At 42.4% G+C, this 18,493-nt stretch overlaps 1 protein-coding gene across 1 annotated transcript in view; it reads right to left on the reverse strand.

Moving 5' to 3' along the window:
• Positions 1–18,493, reverse strand: part of NOTCH3 (notch receptor 3) — a 56,541-nt gene that overhangs the window by 23,894 nt on the left and 14,154 nt on the right. The window contains exon 2 of the mRNA XM_075272811.1: positions 4,464–4,545. Coding sequence (XP_075128912.1) covers positions 4,464–4,545 — 82 coding nt within the window. The remainder of the gene's footprint in view (positions 1–4,463; positions 4,546–18,493) is intronic.

Consider the following 18,493-nt stretch of genomic DNA (forward strand, 5'->3'; position numbering starts at 1 on the left):
GGTTGGCAATGAGTTTAACGGTTGACTGCGAGATCGAAAATACACAGCTAGAGACTGGCAAGGACAGGTGGATATATTAATCCAGATGAAAACCAGATGTTCCAGCTCTGTCCCAATTTCCCACGATCCCCCTGCTTGCCCCCCTTCGTGAGACAGCTGGATTCGAACAGAATTGTACAAGAGGGGGATAAATATTTTAGTTTCTCCCCGCTCTCTGCTCTTCCTCCTTCCAGGAGACTACACACATCCGGTAAAATTTTTTTTTTTTTTTTAATAAATCATAAGTTGTCCCAGCTGCCTTAAGACGCTTAAGTCGGTGCCTAGGGCCAAGCATGGCATCATCAGCGCTAAGTGTGGGCTGCTGAAACATGACCCAACCACGATAGGACTCCAAAAACATCGAAGAAAAGCAAATCTTGCCGAATAAAGCCATGAAGGTATCAGAGCATATCCAGGGCCATGGTTTCGTTTTTTCTATAGGAAGAGGCCCGGGTGGTAATATGGGTCTAAGGTGTCCCAATTAATCTGGCATATAAGATGAGTATATCAGCGCTGGCATGTGTACAGCACTCCGCCCCACGCTCTCATTCTCCCGCACCCCTCAGCTACTAACCAGACCCGTTCGGCAAGTTCTGCCTCACGCTCGTTTCCCACGATAAGCTGTGTTTTTTTTCGGGCCAGTCTCATACGGGTCTTTAAACTGAGAGATTTGTGAGTGAGCGTTTGCAAACATTGACAGTGTTTTAAGATCATAGGGTCTTTGGCGAACTTAGTCGTAGGGACAAAAGAACGTAACGCCTCGACATATAGATAGACATGAATGGGCCCCCGCTCCCACGCTCTTTTCCATGTACTGTGTGGAAAAAACAACAACTGATTAGGGGCAAAAAAAAATAAATAAATCACTTTCAAAAATGTAATAGGTCACACCGTAAACTGAACTCCCAATTTTTAATTTTTTTAAAAAAAACTTTAGGGCCTTAGAAGTTGTACAGCTTCTGTTTTTAGCACAATGTCCGAACTGAAAGGGTTGTATTAAGAAAACATGTCTTCCAGAAACAGCGCCTCCCTTGTCCATAGGCTGTGGATGGTATTACACCTTTAACAAATTGGTGCTAAGCTTCAATAATTGGTCACGGCCTATGGTCAGGAGAGGAAGTTTCTGGTAGTAAGTAGCTGTATTCACAATATCATCCCACTCATTGTGGGGTCCCATGGCATAGCCCATCAATGGCAAAACGTTCTCGGTGAAAAGTTAAAAAAAAAAAAAAAAAATCCAAAATGAAAAAAAAAAAAAAAAAAAAAAAAAAAGGGGGGGGCGTGGGAGATTGTGGCAGAGGCTTACCACCCCTCTCCTTATACATATATTCTTGGTAAATCTGAGTGTGCATGTGATTGGAGTAAGAAGGTAGGAAACCTGTTAAATATATAGCACCTTAAAATCTTGACCCCCGTCATGTTTCGCCCTCCGACTCCTTCACTACGGTTAGTGAATGGAGTCACACAGTGTTCCTTAGTTTGCCACAACTGCAACTTCTAATTACAAAAAAAGACGAGCAATTTTTGACTAAGCCACGATCTCTGCACACTAGGGGCCGCAACGCAACTCCACAGTTACGTCTACATTTGCACGAGGTGCGCATCCAGTGCAGAATCCATTAGTAATCGTTAGGCCAAAAAGCAACGCAAGTCCGACAGACCGACCAGCAATCTTTGGGCATGCAACGGGAGTTGCGTCCAAAGTCGCCATGTAGCCCTAGCCCATGTGCTCCAATTCCATCAATCTGATAACCAAGAAAATCTGGCACAGAACTGCCCCACAATCCAGAATACAGGCAAGCCCCATGTCTGACTGTGATAGAAATCAGGAGAGACAAGACATCCAATAGTCCGACAATTTCAGACTATCAAAACTATAAGACTGTAACACCTCACGGTTCCAGAAAAGGTTAACCTGGAAGCCAAAGGGTGATTCACTGAAGAAAAAAAAAAATATGGCGAAGAACACATGCCAGACATTGCTTAATGCAGCTTGTGTTACAGAGGTGGAGTCCTATTGTCAGGTCAGGGCTGAAACCAGGGCACATTGTGCTAGTTCTCACTATTGTAAAAAAACATGACACCGGCTATTGCGTGTAAGGCCGCGGGGGTCCCGAAGCATGCCCGCCATTTTTAGTATGGGTTCGTGGACACAGAAATGTCTACAGAAGAAAGACTACAGCTCGCTGCAAAACCCCAGGCTGTGGACATACAAATCCAATAGGCCAACAGAACGGGGAAGCCTGGACTATGGAAAGAGTCCACTCCTATGGCTTCCCCAGCTGTATACCCAGCACCTTCATCTACACAGCTTCTTACAGGCTTTGTTCGGTGCACCTGTCAGGCACTCCCTGGTACTTAGCCTTCTTCCCCGCGCACACACCCTGAGAATACAACCTGTTCTACTCCTTCTGCAGAGGTTTGCCCTGCGGTGTGTGAGCGAGATCCATCACTTCTCAACAGGAATACAGAGAACAATCCGCGTCTGTGCCAGCCACAGGGCCAACCGTCCCCTTATGCACCGCATGTAAACATCATACACGAGGATATCCACAATGTGTACACAGTATACCGCCACATCTTATATACACAGTATACCGCACAGACTATAGAATATGTATGCCAACACTCTGCAAACAGTATAACTCATCTATACCTATATCTATATATCATGTCCATGCACCCTATACTATCCTCCTCATGTATAGCTATATATGATGTACATGTATCAGTCACCAGCCTCCTTATAGCGCTATATATATATATATATATATATATATATATATATATATATATATATATATATATACACACACACACACACAGTATACCTCATCCATCCTCCTCACATATAGCTATGCCTCATCTAACCTCATACAACATGTACATACACCGTACTGCTATTCTTCTTACACAGCGTCCACCAACCTGCTCATATATATCTATATAGTACATACACCATAATGCTACCCTCCTTATACCGATATACAGAATACCTCATCCAACCTCCTCATATATGACTGCTATACCATACCACTGCCATCCTTATACATTCATACTTCATCTACAGCTATACCACCACCCTCTTTAAACCGTTATAGAGCTAAAAAAGTGCAGGTAATAAGCGGGGTCCCTTATTTTTGGTGCAAAGTGCTGACCAATAGGGGGTGTAACGTTAGATAGAAGTCTTTAAAGATGTACCCAATGTATCATACAGAGGGAGCCATGTTAATAAATCTGGTACGTCTTTAGATTGTCCAAGCTTATGCTGTATCAATATTAGGATTAGTGACTATCCCATAATATACTGCCATCCTACTCCCACACCACTACCTCCTACTACCCCTCATATACTGCAACACAATGGGGGAGATTTATGAAACTGTCCCAAATAAAAACTGTCCATTGCCCTTCGCAACCAATCACCACGCAGCTTCGATTTTTAGTCAGCAGAATATGGAATGAAAGCTGCGCTGTGATTGGTTGCTACATGCTTACAAACACGTTTCTTCCAGAAATAGCGCCACATTTATCCATGGGTTGCGTCCGGTATTGCAGCTCAAATACATGGATGTGAATATGGGTAAACTGCAATATCATACGCTACCTGTGGACGAGTATGACAGCGTTTTTGGCATCAAGCAACCATTTTTTTTTTTTTTTTTTTTTTTTTTTTTTTAAATCCAAGACAATCCTTTGTCCGTCCCCAAATCGAATTCTGATATAGTTGATCTATCCACAGGATAGGTCAACAATACGCGATCTGTCGGGATCTGGCACCCGGACCATGCACAGATCATATGTTCTAGAACGGGGTAGGGAACCTTCGGCTCTCCAGCTGCTGTGAAACTACAACTCCCAGCATTCTCCATTCACTTCCATGGGAGTTCCAATAACAGCAGAGCCAGTAGGCATGCTGGGAGTTGAAGTTTTGCAACAGCTGGAGAGCCGTACATTCCCTATCCCTGTTCTAGAAGCTGCTAGTAAACAGGCAGCACAGCAGCCCCCTCTTGTGCATAGTGGTGGTTCTGGTGAACTGCAGCACCAGTCCTATTCCTTGTACAGCAGTGATGCTGCAGGCACCGCCTTTCAACTAGTGGCCTCCGGGACCCAGAGTATGAGCTCTGGTTGTCAGACACAGTCAGGTCACATACTGTTGATCTATCCTATTACCTTGCCCATATGAAAATTTGATATGGCGCTGGAAAAATTTTTTGGTGCATTCACAGCAAGCCCTACACAAGGCGTACACCCAGCCAACAGCATAGGGTCTGGTCCAAAGTACCAACTCATTGGGGCGGGGGGGTTGGTCACAAAACAAGAAACAAGGACAGATTTATCTCTATGGTACATAAGATGTCCTACAACTCCAGCCTTAGTCTCACACTTCTACACCACCGTCAATTGGTGGGGTTACTACTTACATGCAGGAGGCTTCTCCATTAGAATACATTGTACATTTGGCTCCATTCGTACATGGTCGGTAGGTATCAATACACTGGAAACCTGTGGAAAACAAAAAAAAAAAAATTATGAGGTGAGTGTCTTTGGCAAAAAAAAAAAAAGTTGTCATACAAGTGTCAAATAAAATAAAAATAAAAAAAAAAAAAAAAGTGTAAAATCACCCAAAAATTTCTATAACTTTTTAAAATATTGGACACTTTATGGCCATAAAGCGAGAGATTACCCCAGGACTTAACACACCCATCTGCCAAACATCGCTGCATATAAATGATGAATTGAGATTGCTCTCCATTGACAATAACTCCCGTCATTGTGACTGAAAATGACTGGGCATGCCTAAAGTTGGTTTTGATGGACAGCCCCTAATGTGGTGATCACCGTGTCTAAATAGGGGGTATTCAGCTGTCAGACAGATTGTTCTCAACCCCCCCACCAAAAAATCCATCATAATAGTTTCAAGTCCAATAAGTATACAGATAACGGCAGTCTATACACCCTGCGAAAAGTGACGGCCTCATATATACACAGAATTGAAGTCTATATACCCAGCGCAACGCAAATGCCCAACGATTCATGAATTTTGCCCAAATCCTTAATATAGTATTATAATAATATTAACATAATAATTGCCAGTATAACCAATGAGTTGGCCATTCACATGGTTGAATGGTGGTCGCAACGAGCCATATGCCATCGGGATTGGCGGACTACCTAATGTGTCTTGACTCTCCATCAAAGGCAGATGCGCATGAAGGAAAGGATCGGATAGGCTGGATTTTAGTAAGGTTTAGAAATAGAAAAATATTCTAGTAATAACGGGTATCAGAAGAGGACGACGTAAGAGCATCCAAAACCTTACTAGGCCGAACATATGGACAAATTTTTGTCCAGAGAAGAAGTGATGTAGGAACAGACCCTGGATAGAGTTATACAAGCATATGGGGTAAGAGACCTTTAGGTCACTCCATCTAATTATTTCTGAATTTCCTAAATTTCTTTGGCCGAGGACGGTGAGACTCTGGTCATAAGTTGGGATAGGAAACGAAGGGGGAGGGGGGGGGGAGGTAGCCCTTATCCAATATAAACCAACTAATCCGACCCCAGTCCTACAGATCAGCAGCCGGTGACATAAAACACACACTGGAAGCTGAAATCCTGACAACCGATATATTTCAAGCGGTAGTCAACACTAATAAAACTGCAGTGAGTCGTGCCGGGACAGGGTTAATGGGACAATACAGTAATAATTTTTTCTCTGTTTTGTTTTCGGGTGGGGAACCGTGGGAATGTTACACCTCCTCGGATTATTTACGGGGATACAAAAATTACGGGTGGGGTTTCGTTTTGTGGTTTGTGTTAACCTGAAATCTTAGACACATACCTACTATTGAGACGGGACAAAGGCTGCGTCAAGCCTATTGTGATCCTATTAGACAGGGGTGGTGTTACTCTTTCCATAGGGTTTTTCTGACATAGGGTTGTGCTTTTAGGACTGGCCTCTAGCACATGCAAGACACAACCTTACTACACGGGACATCCAACACCAGCGCCTACTTAATAGCAAGACAACCCGCCAGTAATACAAAACGTCAACACAATAAAACGGTGCGCCACACGACACGGAGGCAAAGTAAACAACTTTCCCACAAAAATTTTTGTAACATTGGGTGAAGATTCGTTTTATTGTTTTTGATTTTTTTGAGTCATAAAATAGAAAAAAAAATTGTTTCTTAGACTATTACGTCGAGAATACAAACAAACCCAAAAACCGCCACAGTAAAAAAAACGAGGAATGTTGCGAAGTTGTAAAAGTAAGCAAGGAAACAAGATAAAAGGAAAGAAGTATAGGTGTGAACACGTTTCTGGGCACTGATGTGTGACAAGAAGTTGATGGGGTAAATCTAAGGTAAACCCGTATGCGAAGAAGTTTTTAAGCATCCAAGAATGTATACAAAAAATTTAAAGGGGTTATCCCCTTATAAGCATCCCTGTCCGACCATAAACCACTTATTCAATGGGGTACCCATGTAATCCATAGGCGAGTCCTCCAGAGCAAGATGGTCTTTGTAATACAGGAGCGTCGTAAACCAAACACCCGGAGATCACGTTGATCCTTATGCATCACAACTGTGTAGGGCTGGGTTAACCTATGTAGGTTGTGTCCGGCCAGTTGTCTTACACCGAGCCAGAGACAACCAATGCCCCATAGTCTGAAATGGAACCAGTCAACAAACCAGATGCCAAAACAGTTTAGAGAAAGTTTTTAGGATCTATTGCAACCATCCCTGATGGACATATTTATACCTACCCCAACCATCTACTCCAGAGTGATGGACATATTTATACATAGCCCAAGGGGAGCCCATAGTCAGGCTAGGTTCACACCTGTGCCCGGTTTCCACTAGGGTAGACCTTTCCCCATTCTGCTTTAAAAATGCGAGAGGTAAGTCCCACAAGCAGCACTTTTCTCTCCACATTTTTCTGGCCTTTTCGGGCAGAAACTCAGTGGGCCCCATTTTAGTCTATGAGGTCCGTGGGTTTCCGAGGATAATCGCTTTTTTAAGTGGATTAGGTTTCCGTTCGGGAAGTCCACAAGCAGATCCCCAAATCGAAACCCGAAAGCAGGTGTGAAACCAAGAGTAACCAATAAGATCCAGATTAAATTTTTTCTAAATGATTAAAAGGCCCATTAGATTTTTGGAGACACCGCACTTTACTGTCCCTATAGAGACCTGAAAGTCAAGAGACTATACTTCTAAGATTATGCATGATGATGGTATGAGCAGCTGAATGGTCAAAGAACTTTTTCTTTTTAAAAACTTCCCTACTGGTTTAGTTATTGATGGTTTTATGGTGCATCCAAACAATATATGTGGCGGCAAGCCCAAGACTATAGTCCACGTGGTCCCTCATTATTAGAGATTCTTTATAAGACCATATGAGGGAAACTAAACTGGGAAAAAACTCATGGCTGAAATAAAAGCATGTAGAAATGTTTGAAGATGAAGAACAGAAAGAAGGATAAAAATTCTGCAAGCTAGACTGGTGAAGGAGAATACAAAGACTCGAGTGATCATAGAGGCCAAAAGGACTCAGGCGGAGGACGCGAGAGTGCAGGTGGAGCGAAAAGCAAGCAAAGACCGGGTGGGCAATAAAAAAAGAACCAACATCAAGGGAACGTTTGGGGAGACAACACAATGATGAAAGGCTTAAAAGGAATAACTCAACATAAAAGAAAATCATCAACTATAGTGAAGGGCGAAAACTGGGAAAATATTCAAACACGTTATATCTGTACACTATATATATTTATTGAGTTTTTTTGTTTTTGTTTTTAAGAAAAAAAAAAAAATTGGGTTCTGATGGCCCAGAAAAAAAAAAAAAAAAAAAAAAAAAATGAATTGACAATTTTCTTTCTACAAAAAGTTTTGTAGACATGTTAGTCACAAATTTAATTAATTTGGCTTTAATACAAAAATTCAAAACTGCTTCAATTTTTACTTTACAAATTAATTTGGCAAACGATATTCAGAGACCGCTACTCGCTATTGCTAACATTACAGAACTGCAATATTTGGATCAGCACCAAAGTTGCCATCTTGGTTTGGGTTAGGTTTCTAGAAGTTTTCAAGGAACTATATATGGACTCTATAGACCCAAGGAAGGCAGTGCCTTTACCATGAATGCCCATGTTACCCCCAATGTTATCCACCTTAACTTTCTGAGGACATTGTATGTCACCAATTGTTGTCCTCTTGAACCAGATGGATTAGGCCAAACGTCCATGATCGTTCTTTGAGGTTTGTAAGACCAGAACTACACAGAGAAAAAGGTTTACCAAGTTATTCCACACAGATCACGTCTAGATTTACAGAACTAGGGGAAAGAAGTCCCCATATTCTAGGAAGATATGGTGGAACGGGAGGTTTCTCATTCAATACACTAGAAAACTAGTGTGCCACATCCCTACCGAGAATGGAATCCTCTTACTATGGACAGGGTGAGTTCCTAATGGTCTAAAGGTGGCCTCATCCCTTAGGATCTGCTGACCAGCTAGTGTCCATAAGTGTTACTAGATTGTACTCTTCTGGCAAATATGGAAAGGGTGTCTTGGGCATGCTGCATTTTAGAGGGGTCTGGCTTCAGCTAGTCTCCCCCCTACCCCATGAAAAAACGTGCACATTCAGAAAACTCAACTAAGATTTATGAGAGCTGGTAGAAGTAGGTGTCAGCTGAATAAGCACCCAAACGGTCAGACCCCAGGGTCTTTCAGGCCGAACAACTGATGACCTATCTTTAGGATAGACCATCAATCTAAGATCGGATACCCATGACCCCTACCGATCAGCTGTTTGAGGAAACCATAACAATCAGGTGAGCAATGCAGCCTCTTTATACAAAACCAAGCACAACTCTGTCCTTTAACCCCTTCCCGCCGATGGCATTTTTTGATTTTCGCTTTTCGTTTTTGACTCCCCTCCTTCTAAACCCCATAACTTTATTTCTCCGCTCCCAGAGTCATATGAGGTCTTAATTTTTGCGGGACAATTTTTTCTTCATGATGCCACCATTAATTATTCTATATAATGTACTGGGAAGCAGGAAAAAAAATTCAGAATGGGGTGGATTTGAAGAAAAAATGCATTTCTGCGACTTTCTTACGGGCTTTGGTTTTACGGCGTTCACTGTGCAGCCAAAATGACATGTCCCCTATATTCTGTGTTTCAGTACGGTTCCAGGGATACCAAATGTATATGGTTTTATTTACATTTTGATCCCTAAAAAAAAATTCCAAAACGGTGTTAAAAAATTTTTTTTCTAAAAGTCGCCACATTCCGACGGCCGTAACTTTTTTATACATAGGTGTACGGGGATGCATAGGGCGTCTTTTTTTGCGGGGCCGGGTGTACTTTTTAGTTCTACCATTTTCGGGAAATGTTATTGCTTTGATCACTTTTTATTCAAATTTTTATCAGAATTAAAACAATGAAAAAACGGCGGTTTGGCACTTTTGACTATTTTTCCTGCTACGGCGTTTACCAAACAGGAAAAATATTTTTAAAGATTTGTAGAGCGGGCGATTTCGGACGCGGGGATACCTAACATGTATATGTTTCACAGTTTTTAACTACTTTTATATTTGTTCTAGGGAAAGGGGGGTGATTTGAACTTTTAATACTTTTTATATATTTTTATATTTTTTTCACTTTTTTTATTTTTTTTTTGCATTTATTAGACCCCCTAGGGGTGTTGAACCCCAGGGGGTCTGATCACTAATGCAATGCATTACAATGCTAATGCATTGCAATGCATTGCAAAAAAGCATCATCTCTTTTGCAGGCTGTATACACCAGCCTGCAAAAGAGAGAATTTGCAGACCGGCTGGGAGCCTTTAACAAGGCTCCCGGCTGTCACTGCAACATGACGTCGGCCCTGGAGCATGCTCCAGGAGCCGGCGATCCTTGCCAAAATGGCGGCGCCCAAGCGCCGGCGCCTTTGACAGCAGCGCCGGAGGGGTTAATGCCTCCGATCGGTCCGGGGACCGATCGGAGGCATGAGAGCCGGTTGTCTACTGCTTAAAGCAGTAGACACCCGGCGGCTATGACGGCCGCCCGGCTCCCGGGCGGTCGCCATAGTTACAGACCCGACACGCGCCGTACTATTACGGCGCATGTCGGGAAGGGGTTAAACAGCAGCTTGGCATTGCAACTCCGGCCCATTCACTTAAGTGGGAATAGACTGAAAACAGATAATTGTGTTGTCACATGGCCTGTGAAGCGCAACCGGCATTCACGGAGCTCTATTTCTATTTCAACCGGCTGGTTCAAGGCGGTCCTATGTGTCTGATCTTTAAATCAATGACCTCTTATTAGACGCGCTGACGTTGGTGCTTGGGCCCTTTGAGTATTTTGTGTCAGAACTACCCGCCACTGAATGGTTGCATTACCAGCAGATTGTCCATTTTGTTTTTACCTGGTTCGGCTCTCTGAAGGTGTCCCCACCGACTGTCTTTGAAAAACTGTCCTACGGGCACAGTTACTGCAGGCCTTATCTCTGGTATTTATGGTATTCTCTCCTCCTCTGGACGGCAGGGCCCCATATCACATAAATATATGGAGAGGTGGTCTGGGGGATTGAACAGGCAGATCTCCCCGAACCAATGGCAAATTATCTGGTCCCGTGTAGCTAAATCCTCCACCTGTGTTACGTTCCGGGAGACTCAGTACAAGCTACTTATGCACTGGTACCATACCCCAGCCTTGCTCCACTCCCTTAATCCTAATATCTCTTCCCAGTGTTGGCGTTGCCGGGCAGGAGTGGGTACTCTATCATATTTTTTGGGACTGTCCAGGGATCCACCCTGTCTGGCTGGAGGTCAAGTCCCTTACAGACGCTCTATTTATCCAAGGTGCTCCTTTAGACCCCCTCACCCATCTTCTCAATCTCCCCCCTGCTCATCTGGGTAAGCACACCTCTAAATTGCCAAAACTCTCATCCCTCTCCGATGGAAGAGTGCCTCTCCTCCCTCTGGCTCTGATCTTTTAGCCCGAGTTAAGGATGTCTGTAGCATGGAGAACTTGACAGCCACACTTAACCATACTGTTGAGGCGTTTCAGGCTATATGGTCATCTTGGGACGCATACTGTATTTTGAATGGTCTCTGACTCCTTCCCCTTCCCTTCCTCCCCCACCCCCTCATTTCTACTCAGGTTTTTGTGATGTGTATACATTCCCAGTCTATTTGACGGTACGTGCATTGCTTCACGTTCATGTTTTTTTATGTTTTCAACTCTTGTGTTGTGTTGTATTGTATTTTACAAAAATCCTTTCAATAAAAATTACAGCTAAAAAAAATAAATAAAAATCCATTGACCTATTCTAAGGATTGGTCATCAATTAATAAAGTCTAGAAAACTCCTTTAAGTATATGGAGGGGGGACCCCTGAATCCTGGGCATTCAAAATGTCAAAATGGAGTCAGGCCTAGCTGTCTCCCAAGTGAAAGACATCTCGAGTGAATGGCCAGTTTAATCTCCCGCAACATAAAACCCATCAATGACAGAAGCCTCCAATAAATCAAATTAAAAACAATTAAAAAAAAAAAAGTAAAAAAAAGTTAGTAGAAATCTTTCTAGGCGTATCTGTATCGGCCATGTGTCAGACTTGACTAAGCATGAACCTGCAAGTTAAGTCATCCAGCAGGGAGAGATGTGCTTCTATATACCATACCTAACACCCCCACTTGTAGGATACAACCTACCCAAATCCACGTCCTCCCATGACACCAAGGTCTGTCGGATAGCAGATGTCAATTTTTATTTTTATTTTTATTTAAACACATTGTCCCTGGTGGTCAACCATTTTGGGTTGAAACAAGACCTTCTACTGTGAACATGAACCTCCAAAAATATTCACGTGTCCGTTTTTGTAGCCGTTTTACTGCCGTTTCTCTGTTTTTGGTTCAATGTTCCTTTAAGGAAACTAACGTGTGCAATTTTTTTTCTACACTTTTACAAACCCACAATTCTACAGGGATTTCCACCCTCAAGATTCAAAGACTAACCTTCACCGCTTGAACTTCTCGCAGTCTCAATTTTTTTTTTCCCCCGGTCATGGATCACATTACACACCCCTATGTAACATACCCTTAGTTCTTTGGAATAATTGTTTTTTAACTATGAAAGTCATGAAGATGAATGTAAAGATCGAGAGGAACGGTGGAGAGTGAAGGGTGGCGTCTGGAAAGAAAGGGAAGTGAAGCTTGTGTGAAAGTGGAGGAGGGTGATTATGGAACAGAAAAAATAAATAAGAAATTACCAAGAAAAAAGCTGAAGGGAAATTTAAAAAAAAAAAAAAAAAAAAAAAAAAAAAAAAGTGAAACATGTAAAATGAGTCATTTTTGTTATTTTTCTAAAAGTCTAAAATTAGAGGAAATTCCAGCTATTTTACTCACAAATTTGTTTTATTTTTATTTTTTTTTATAAAAATATATAATTTCCCCCAATATAGCTGGCAGCCATTTTAGAGGGTGGTATAATTATGGTCAGAAACTCTGAGATGGCCTCAGGGGGGGGGGAAAAAAAAAAAAAAAAAAAAAAAAAAAAAAGCTGAGTTTAGCAAGTTTCTTTGTCTTCTGCTGCAATAAAGCCAGAGCAGAAGGGAAACCGAAGAAAAAAAAAAAATCTAACGCCCTCAATATGTTTAAGTTCCGTTTCACTTTCTATTGCATATTAATATAAAAAAAAAAAAATAAAAAATTTAAATTTCAAAAAAGTTGGTCAGAGGGAGGGGGGAGGGCTTCCGAACCAAAAACCATAACGAGATGGTAAAAATGAAAGTCCCCTTCGCTTCTCCCGTGCAACAAGAAGCCCTGCGGTTTTAAGCAACTCTGGTTCTGCCTTTCTAATAAGATTTTGTGGGTTTCAGGCCAGCCATGTAAGCCATACAAAAAGTTTCTCTTCTACAGAATTAACCGTGTACGTCGAGGCTTTTCGTCTCCGTGAAGAAAACTCAACTACATCGCCCATGCGTTGGGGTAAGGAGGAAAAAAAAGTCACGTCCTATTCCCGCAGTCTAAGATTCATTACCTCAGAAGATTATACTAGTCTCAGCTATAGGATTTAGCTTTTACGGGGTTTTTTTTTCCCCCCTCTTCAACCTTTGCCGCCTCATCTTGTAGATGCAGCTTGCTGCAAAGCTCCTATTCCATCTTGAAGGTTTTTTTTTTCCCCTCCTCTCTCCCACATTTCTTTCAATAGGGTCTTTTCTTTCCCCCCTATACCCAAGGTCCTCATTAAAATGCCAGAAGGGGAGAAAGGGAAAAAAAAAAAAAGCCATATATAAAAACCATCCACTACTCCATGAGAAATTTGAGTCCCGCTCTCCCCTCCTCCTGCTTTCCCAGACAGGCTTTTATAGGGGAGGGAAACATTCCCATAGAAGACGGACGTGTGTATTGTTCCCTATCAGACTATAGAGGGGGGTTGGAATTAATAAGGGAATACAGCTCGGAATTATTTAACTCCATGTCTGCCAGACATATCCCATCAGGAATTTAAAGGAATGCGTTACTAGCGTGAAGCGAGGGGGGAAACCTAATTTTGGAAGAACTTGATCTTCTCTGCCGTACAAGACCCAAAAAATAAAATAAAAAAAAAATGGCAAAAAAAAAAAAAATATATATAAAATTTCAATGGAGAAAAATATTTGCAAATTTTTAAAGTGTATTTGTGTGGAATAAGTTTATTATAATTGTTGGCTGATGAGAGCGCAGAATTAAAATAAGATTCTTACCGTGGTCGAGTCACATGGACCAAAAGGCCTTATTCACACAACAATGCCATTTTGGATGGATCTATTGCCCAATAGCCGTCAACGTCCTTTTTTGATGGCCTTTTTGCAGCCGTTCTAATGTTTTTACTCGGTCGTTAAAGTGGGTGAATTTCATTGGTCTGTTTTGAGCCAACCCACTGGTCCGTTTTTACCCGACATAACTAGAACGTTGATCTGTTGGACATCCGTTAAAGATAGATATTGATTTCTATTGGGTCACTTTAAAAGGGGCTCTATCACTAGATTTTCCCGCTTTTAGATAAAGATATGCCTGACTAAGGCTATTCAGGTCCTGCTAATCGTTTGTAGACACCCCCCCCCTGTTTTTGTTAATTACCGCGGAAATCAATATGCAAATCAGCTCCACCGTGCATGTTCTGTGCACCCCCTTCCGTCATACGTTTGACGCCCACCGCTGCCTCTAAGCCATCCTTTTCCTGCTTATTCACCGCCTCCAGCGTTGGTGGTTTCTTTTGAAATCACGCGCGTGCGCAGTAGCGCTCCCTTCGGCACACGCTCCAGCGCCATTATCCTGTGGAGAACATTGCAAGCTGGCGCGTGTGAAGTAGTGCATTGGAGCACGCACAGTAGCGCGCCAGAGAGAGCGCAACTGCGCACACGCGTGACTTCAATAGAAACCACCGACGATGGAGGCGGTGAATAAGCAGGAAAAGGAGGGCTTGGAGACAGCAGTGGGCGTCCAGAACGTATGACGCAAGGGAGTGCATGAAACGCCCACTGTGGTACACGTGTCCATTTTTTTTTTTTTTTTTTTTTTTTTTTTTTTTTTTAATATTAACGATATTGCGCCATTTTCCAGCCTCATGGACAATACAGTTCCATGGATGGGCTAACGAAAAAAAAAAAGTTAAATTCATTTTTTTCTGTTAAAAACTGATACAAACCAGATGTTAAAGACTGACAAGTGAATAGCAAACCGATGAGAAACAGGTGACAAGGATGAAACTGTCAGTTTATAACATCCATTCCTCCTGTGTGTAAGTAGACTGCCCCCCATCCACACTGTCCTGACTACAAAAATGAAACTTTTTAGAGCGGTTCTAGCCCAGAATGTCAGCAACTCCATAAGCAATTTCCAATTCTTTCAAAAATACTGCCACATATGTCCACTGGTTGTGTCCGGTACTACAACTCAACTCCATCAACGTGAGCAGTGTTGACCTGAAATACCACACCGGACATGTAGAAAGATTTGAAAGAAAATTCAAAGGATGAAGTGGATGTAGGAACCTCTGCCTGATAAGGACACCACATTGTAGGAGATGAAGGACTAATAGGGGTAATCATGAAGCAAAAGGTCACAAGGGTGCAGGGGTAAGGTGAGGGGCGGCACTAAAAGAAAGGGCCGAGGTGTAATAAGGGTCAGGGGCAGGATGGAATTTATTTATTGTTAATTAACACAACAATGGTGACAAAGTGACCGAAGACTAATGACAAACAGGCCAACAAAAACACAAGGACAAAGTGAGATGGAGAAGATATAGCAGTCCATTTATAGGGGAAAGGAGACAGCTCCTTGGCTATCCATGGAGCTCCATTAACCTAAGAGGGGGCAACCGAGTAGAACCTCTGGCTGGGGTACACTGTACATCAATAGGTCTAAGAATCTCTCATACACTAAAGTCCATGGACTGATCTTTGAGATCGGACACCCCTCCACCCCCCAAAAAAACAAAAAAAAAAAAACAGGACTCATTTCTCGATGAACGACCCATTGAAATCAATGTGAGGGGTTTCATCATTCCCTTTACACTAGAATAATGGCAGAGGGGTAATTGCGCCATAGCAGGCCAACTCGATGGTCCGCATTGGACCATTTCCAAAAACCCCTAAAACAATGATGTACCGTGTACAGAGTAGGTCAGGTCTGCACCGATTATCATACAATGGGTGCTAAGAACAGGAACTCTCAAGCAATATCCAATTCCATTGTTCACTAGCCTATAAAGAGAGGGTTTATTAATTGAGGACCTCTTCCTAGGATAGGGGTTTTGGGTGTCATCTGTATGGAGAGATCATAGCATACCGGCAAAAACTGCAGCCCCTTTACAAAAATCCAAGCACAGCTCCACAGATTGCATAGTGGTTGTGGTTGGTATTGCAGATGAACCAATCCACTTGAATGGGACTGAACTGTAATCAATCCATAACATGATTAAGCTGATGGGTACCATAGGTGCAGAGATTTTCTTCCCAAGGTTTTATCTGTAACATAGCCACGTGTATGAGGTCCTAGAGTGACCGCTCCTTGGGATCTTTTTTTCTTTGTTCCAGTCTCATTGATGAATTTATGTTGTAATAAAACAATACAGGGAGGTGACCGCTTTAATAAGCTTCTACCGGTGACAACTCAACAGCTGACTCACCGCTCTACCAAACTATAAAAGTACCAGCTTTAAAGTACAGAACTATGAAAAACTAGGCTGAACTGTCGCCTACACAAGATGGGAGCCAACACTTCGAGGGATATATCTATATACACGACTGTAGAGTAGCCATTTTTTCCATAGTTTGCAAAATTACCACAAAATCTCATTAATATGGCCAAATGGGATGAAGAAAAGTGTGGAAACGGTCTGGTTTATAGGGACTTGCTGCCGAAAAGACCGACTGTATAGAGAACGCTGTACTTGTCATGTGTTATAGCCATAGCTAACAAAAAACAGGACTATCACCGAACAGCAGCAAGGGGCAAAGCAGAAAGCCATCTCAGTCTGCTGTATTAATCAGATTTTTTTTTAAAGAGGCCAAACATTTATGGCTGAGTTTTCCCCATGAGGCAGGCCCTGGTTTTCAATATTGACCATTGTAAAGTCTAAAGGACGTTCCATACCCAAAATGTGCAGCGCGATACACTTTTTTTTTTTTTTTTTGGGGGGGGGGGGGGGATTTGGAGATTTATTATTCCTTGTACACCCATGTTCAGGTATAGAAGACATGAAAAGTCAAAGTTTTCAGCAAAAAAGTTCAACTTAACACCACCCTTGACGCGTTGGGTAGCAAGGAGCGTGGAATGAGTGGGCCCACCCGAATTATTAGGAAGTGTGAGTTACATTATAAATGATCCACACCCTGCACCGCAGCAGGTGATACGAAGACCACCAATGAAATCCCCCCCCCCCATATGTCCTGCAGGTTTTACACGTAGAAGATGGATGAGATTTGTTCAAGTACGCCACATGTCTGTCTCCGGCCTAAAATATGGCCTTAGAAATCATAGGCCTCATGTACATTATGCTCAATATCTGTGAAATATATATATATTTTTTATTTTTTTTTTAAGTTTTTACATTCCTATACATACTGGATCATCCTACAACATGGCTGCCCAAAAAGGTGTGTAGCTGATGAGTGTTCTTTATAGTGATCCACCCCGAGAATAACAGAGCTGAATCATCGGCAAAAATGATGATGTGCATAATAAAAGGTGTATAAGGTCTCCAAAGAACAAAACCAGAGACAAATAAGATAATAGCAAAATTCAGATTTAGGGGCGACCATTAAAGTCTATATAAACTGCGTATTTTTTCACATTTTTAGTTTGCCTTTACATGACTTTTTCATTGTCCAGATACTGGGGCACCGCTTGATAATCCAGAATTAATTTGGAGTAAACATCTGTAGTTTTCTCCGTTCTCTTCTCCATATGAAAAGTACACGTTTTGCATTCTTGTAGTGTGCATGGACTCGAAGATGGGGGGGGGGAGGCCTGTGTCTCTAATTCAATGCGAATTGTTCTTTTCTGCTCAGCTGTAAAACACCAGTCTGGCATCATCCTCACCCCCGTATCCGCCCTCCATCTCCAGGCTGCCGGCAAGTGGCCCTGACTGCTTAAGAGGACCGTAGCTGCCCTGACCCCAGAGACTAAGAACCTATGCCCAGGGAATGTCAGAGTCATAGTCAATAAGCGGATAATAAACACGATGTCGTGTAATAAATTGCACGTAGTGTTATTACACAATGAGGACAGACTGTAACAGGAAGGCAGCTGTTACTCAATTTTCAAGGGCCGCCCCCCTCTCGGTGACAGCCGCTTGTCATGTACTGATGGGGAGCGATTAGAATTAAATATGATGACTGGATTTCCTGAAACGCCGGCTCAGAGCTATTAAAACTCAATGTCGGCCTATTTCCTCTGCAGGCATCGAGCGGGGTGCTAGGTATGTAGGAAGTGGTGATAAGCAGAATGCAGGCCCCAGGCAACTCGCTCGTCTCCTCTACGAGAAGATTTTACACAAGGCCATAAGTAACCTGATCTATAGTCAAAAATCTTTGATAGGACCACCTAAAATCAATGTGAAAAATGGTCGGCTCCAATGTTCAAATCACCCCAAAAAGGCCAAGACTTGAGGATATCCCATAGACCTCTGAAGAAATGCTGTATAGTCTGTGCAATTCAAGGAAATCCTTACATGACCTGTCGGTGGTAATCGAGGACTGACGTTGAGAAACACTATTTCAGAGACGTAGTAGAAGAGGTGGTCAGTAGAGGACGTAAAAGGAACCGAAACCATAACAGGAAAACCTGGTCTCCATCAAAGTTAGTCTTATCAAAGAGGTGGTCTTTGGGAGGTCCCTTACATTCCACTGCCATATCAAGCAAGTCATTTTGTCCTTTGTCCTCTGCTAAAGCCTAA

This window comes from Leptodactylus fuscus, chromosome 5 (genome assembly GCF_031893055.1).
Source record: "Leptodactylus fuscus isolate aLepFus1 chromosome 5, aLepFus1.hap2, whole genome shotgun sequence".
NCBI lineage: Eukaryota > Metazoa > Chordata > Amphibia > Anura > Leptodactylidae > Leptodactylus > Leptodactylus fuscus.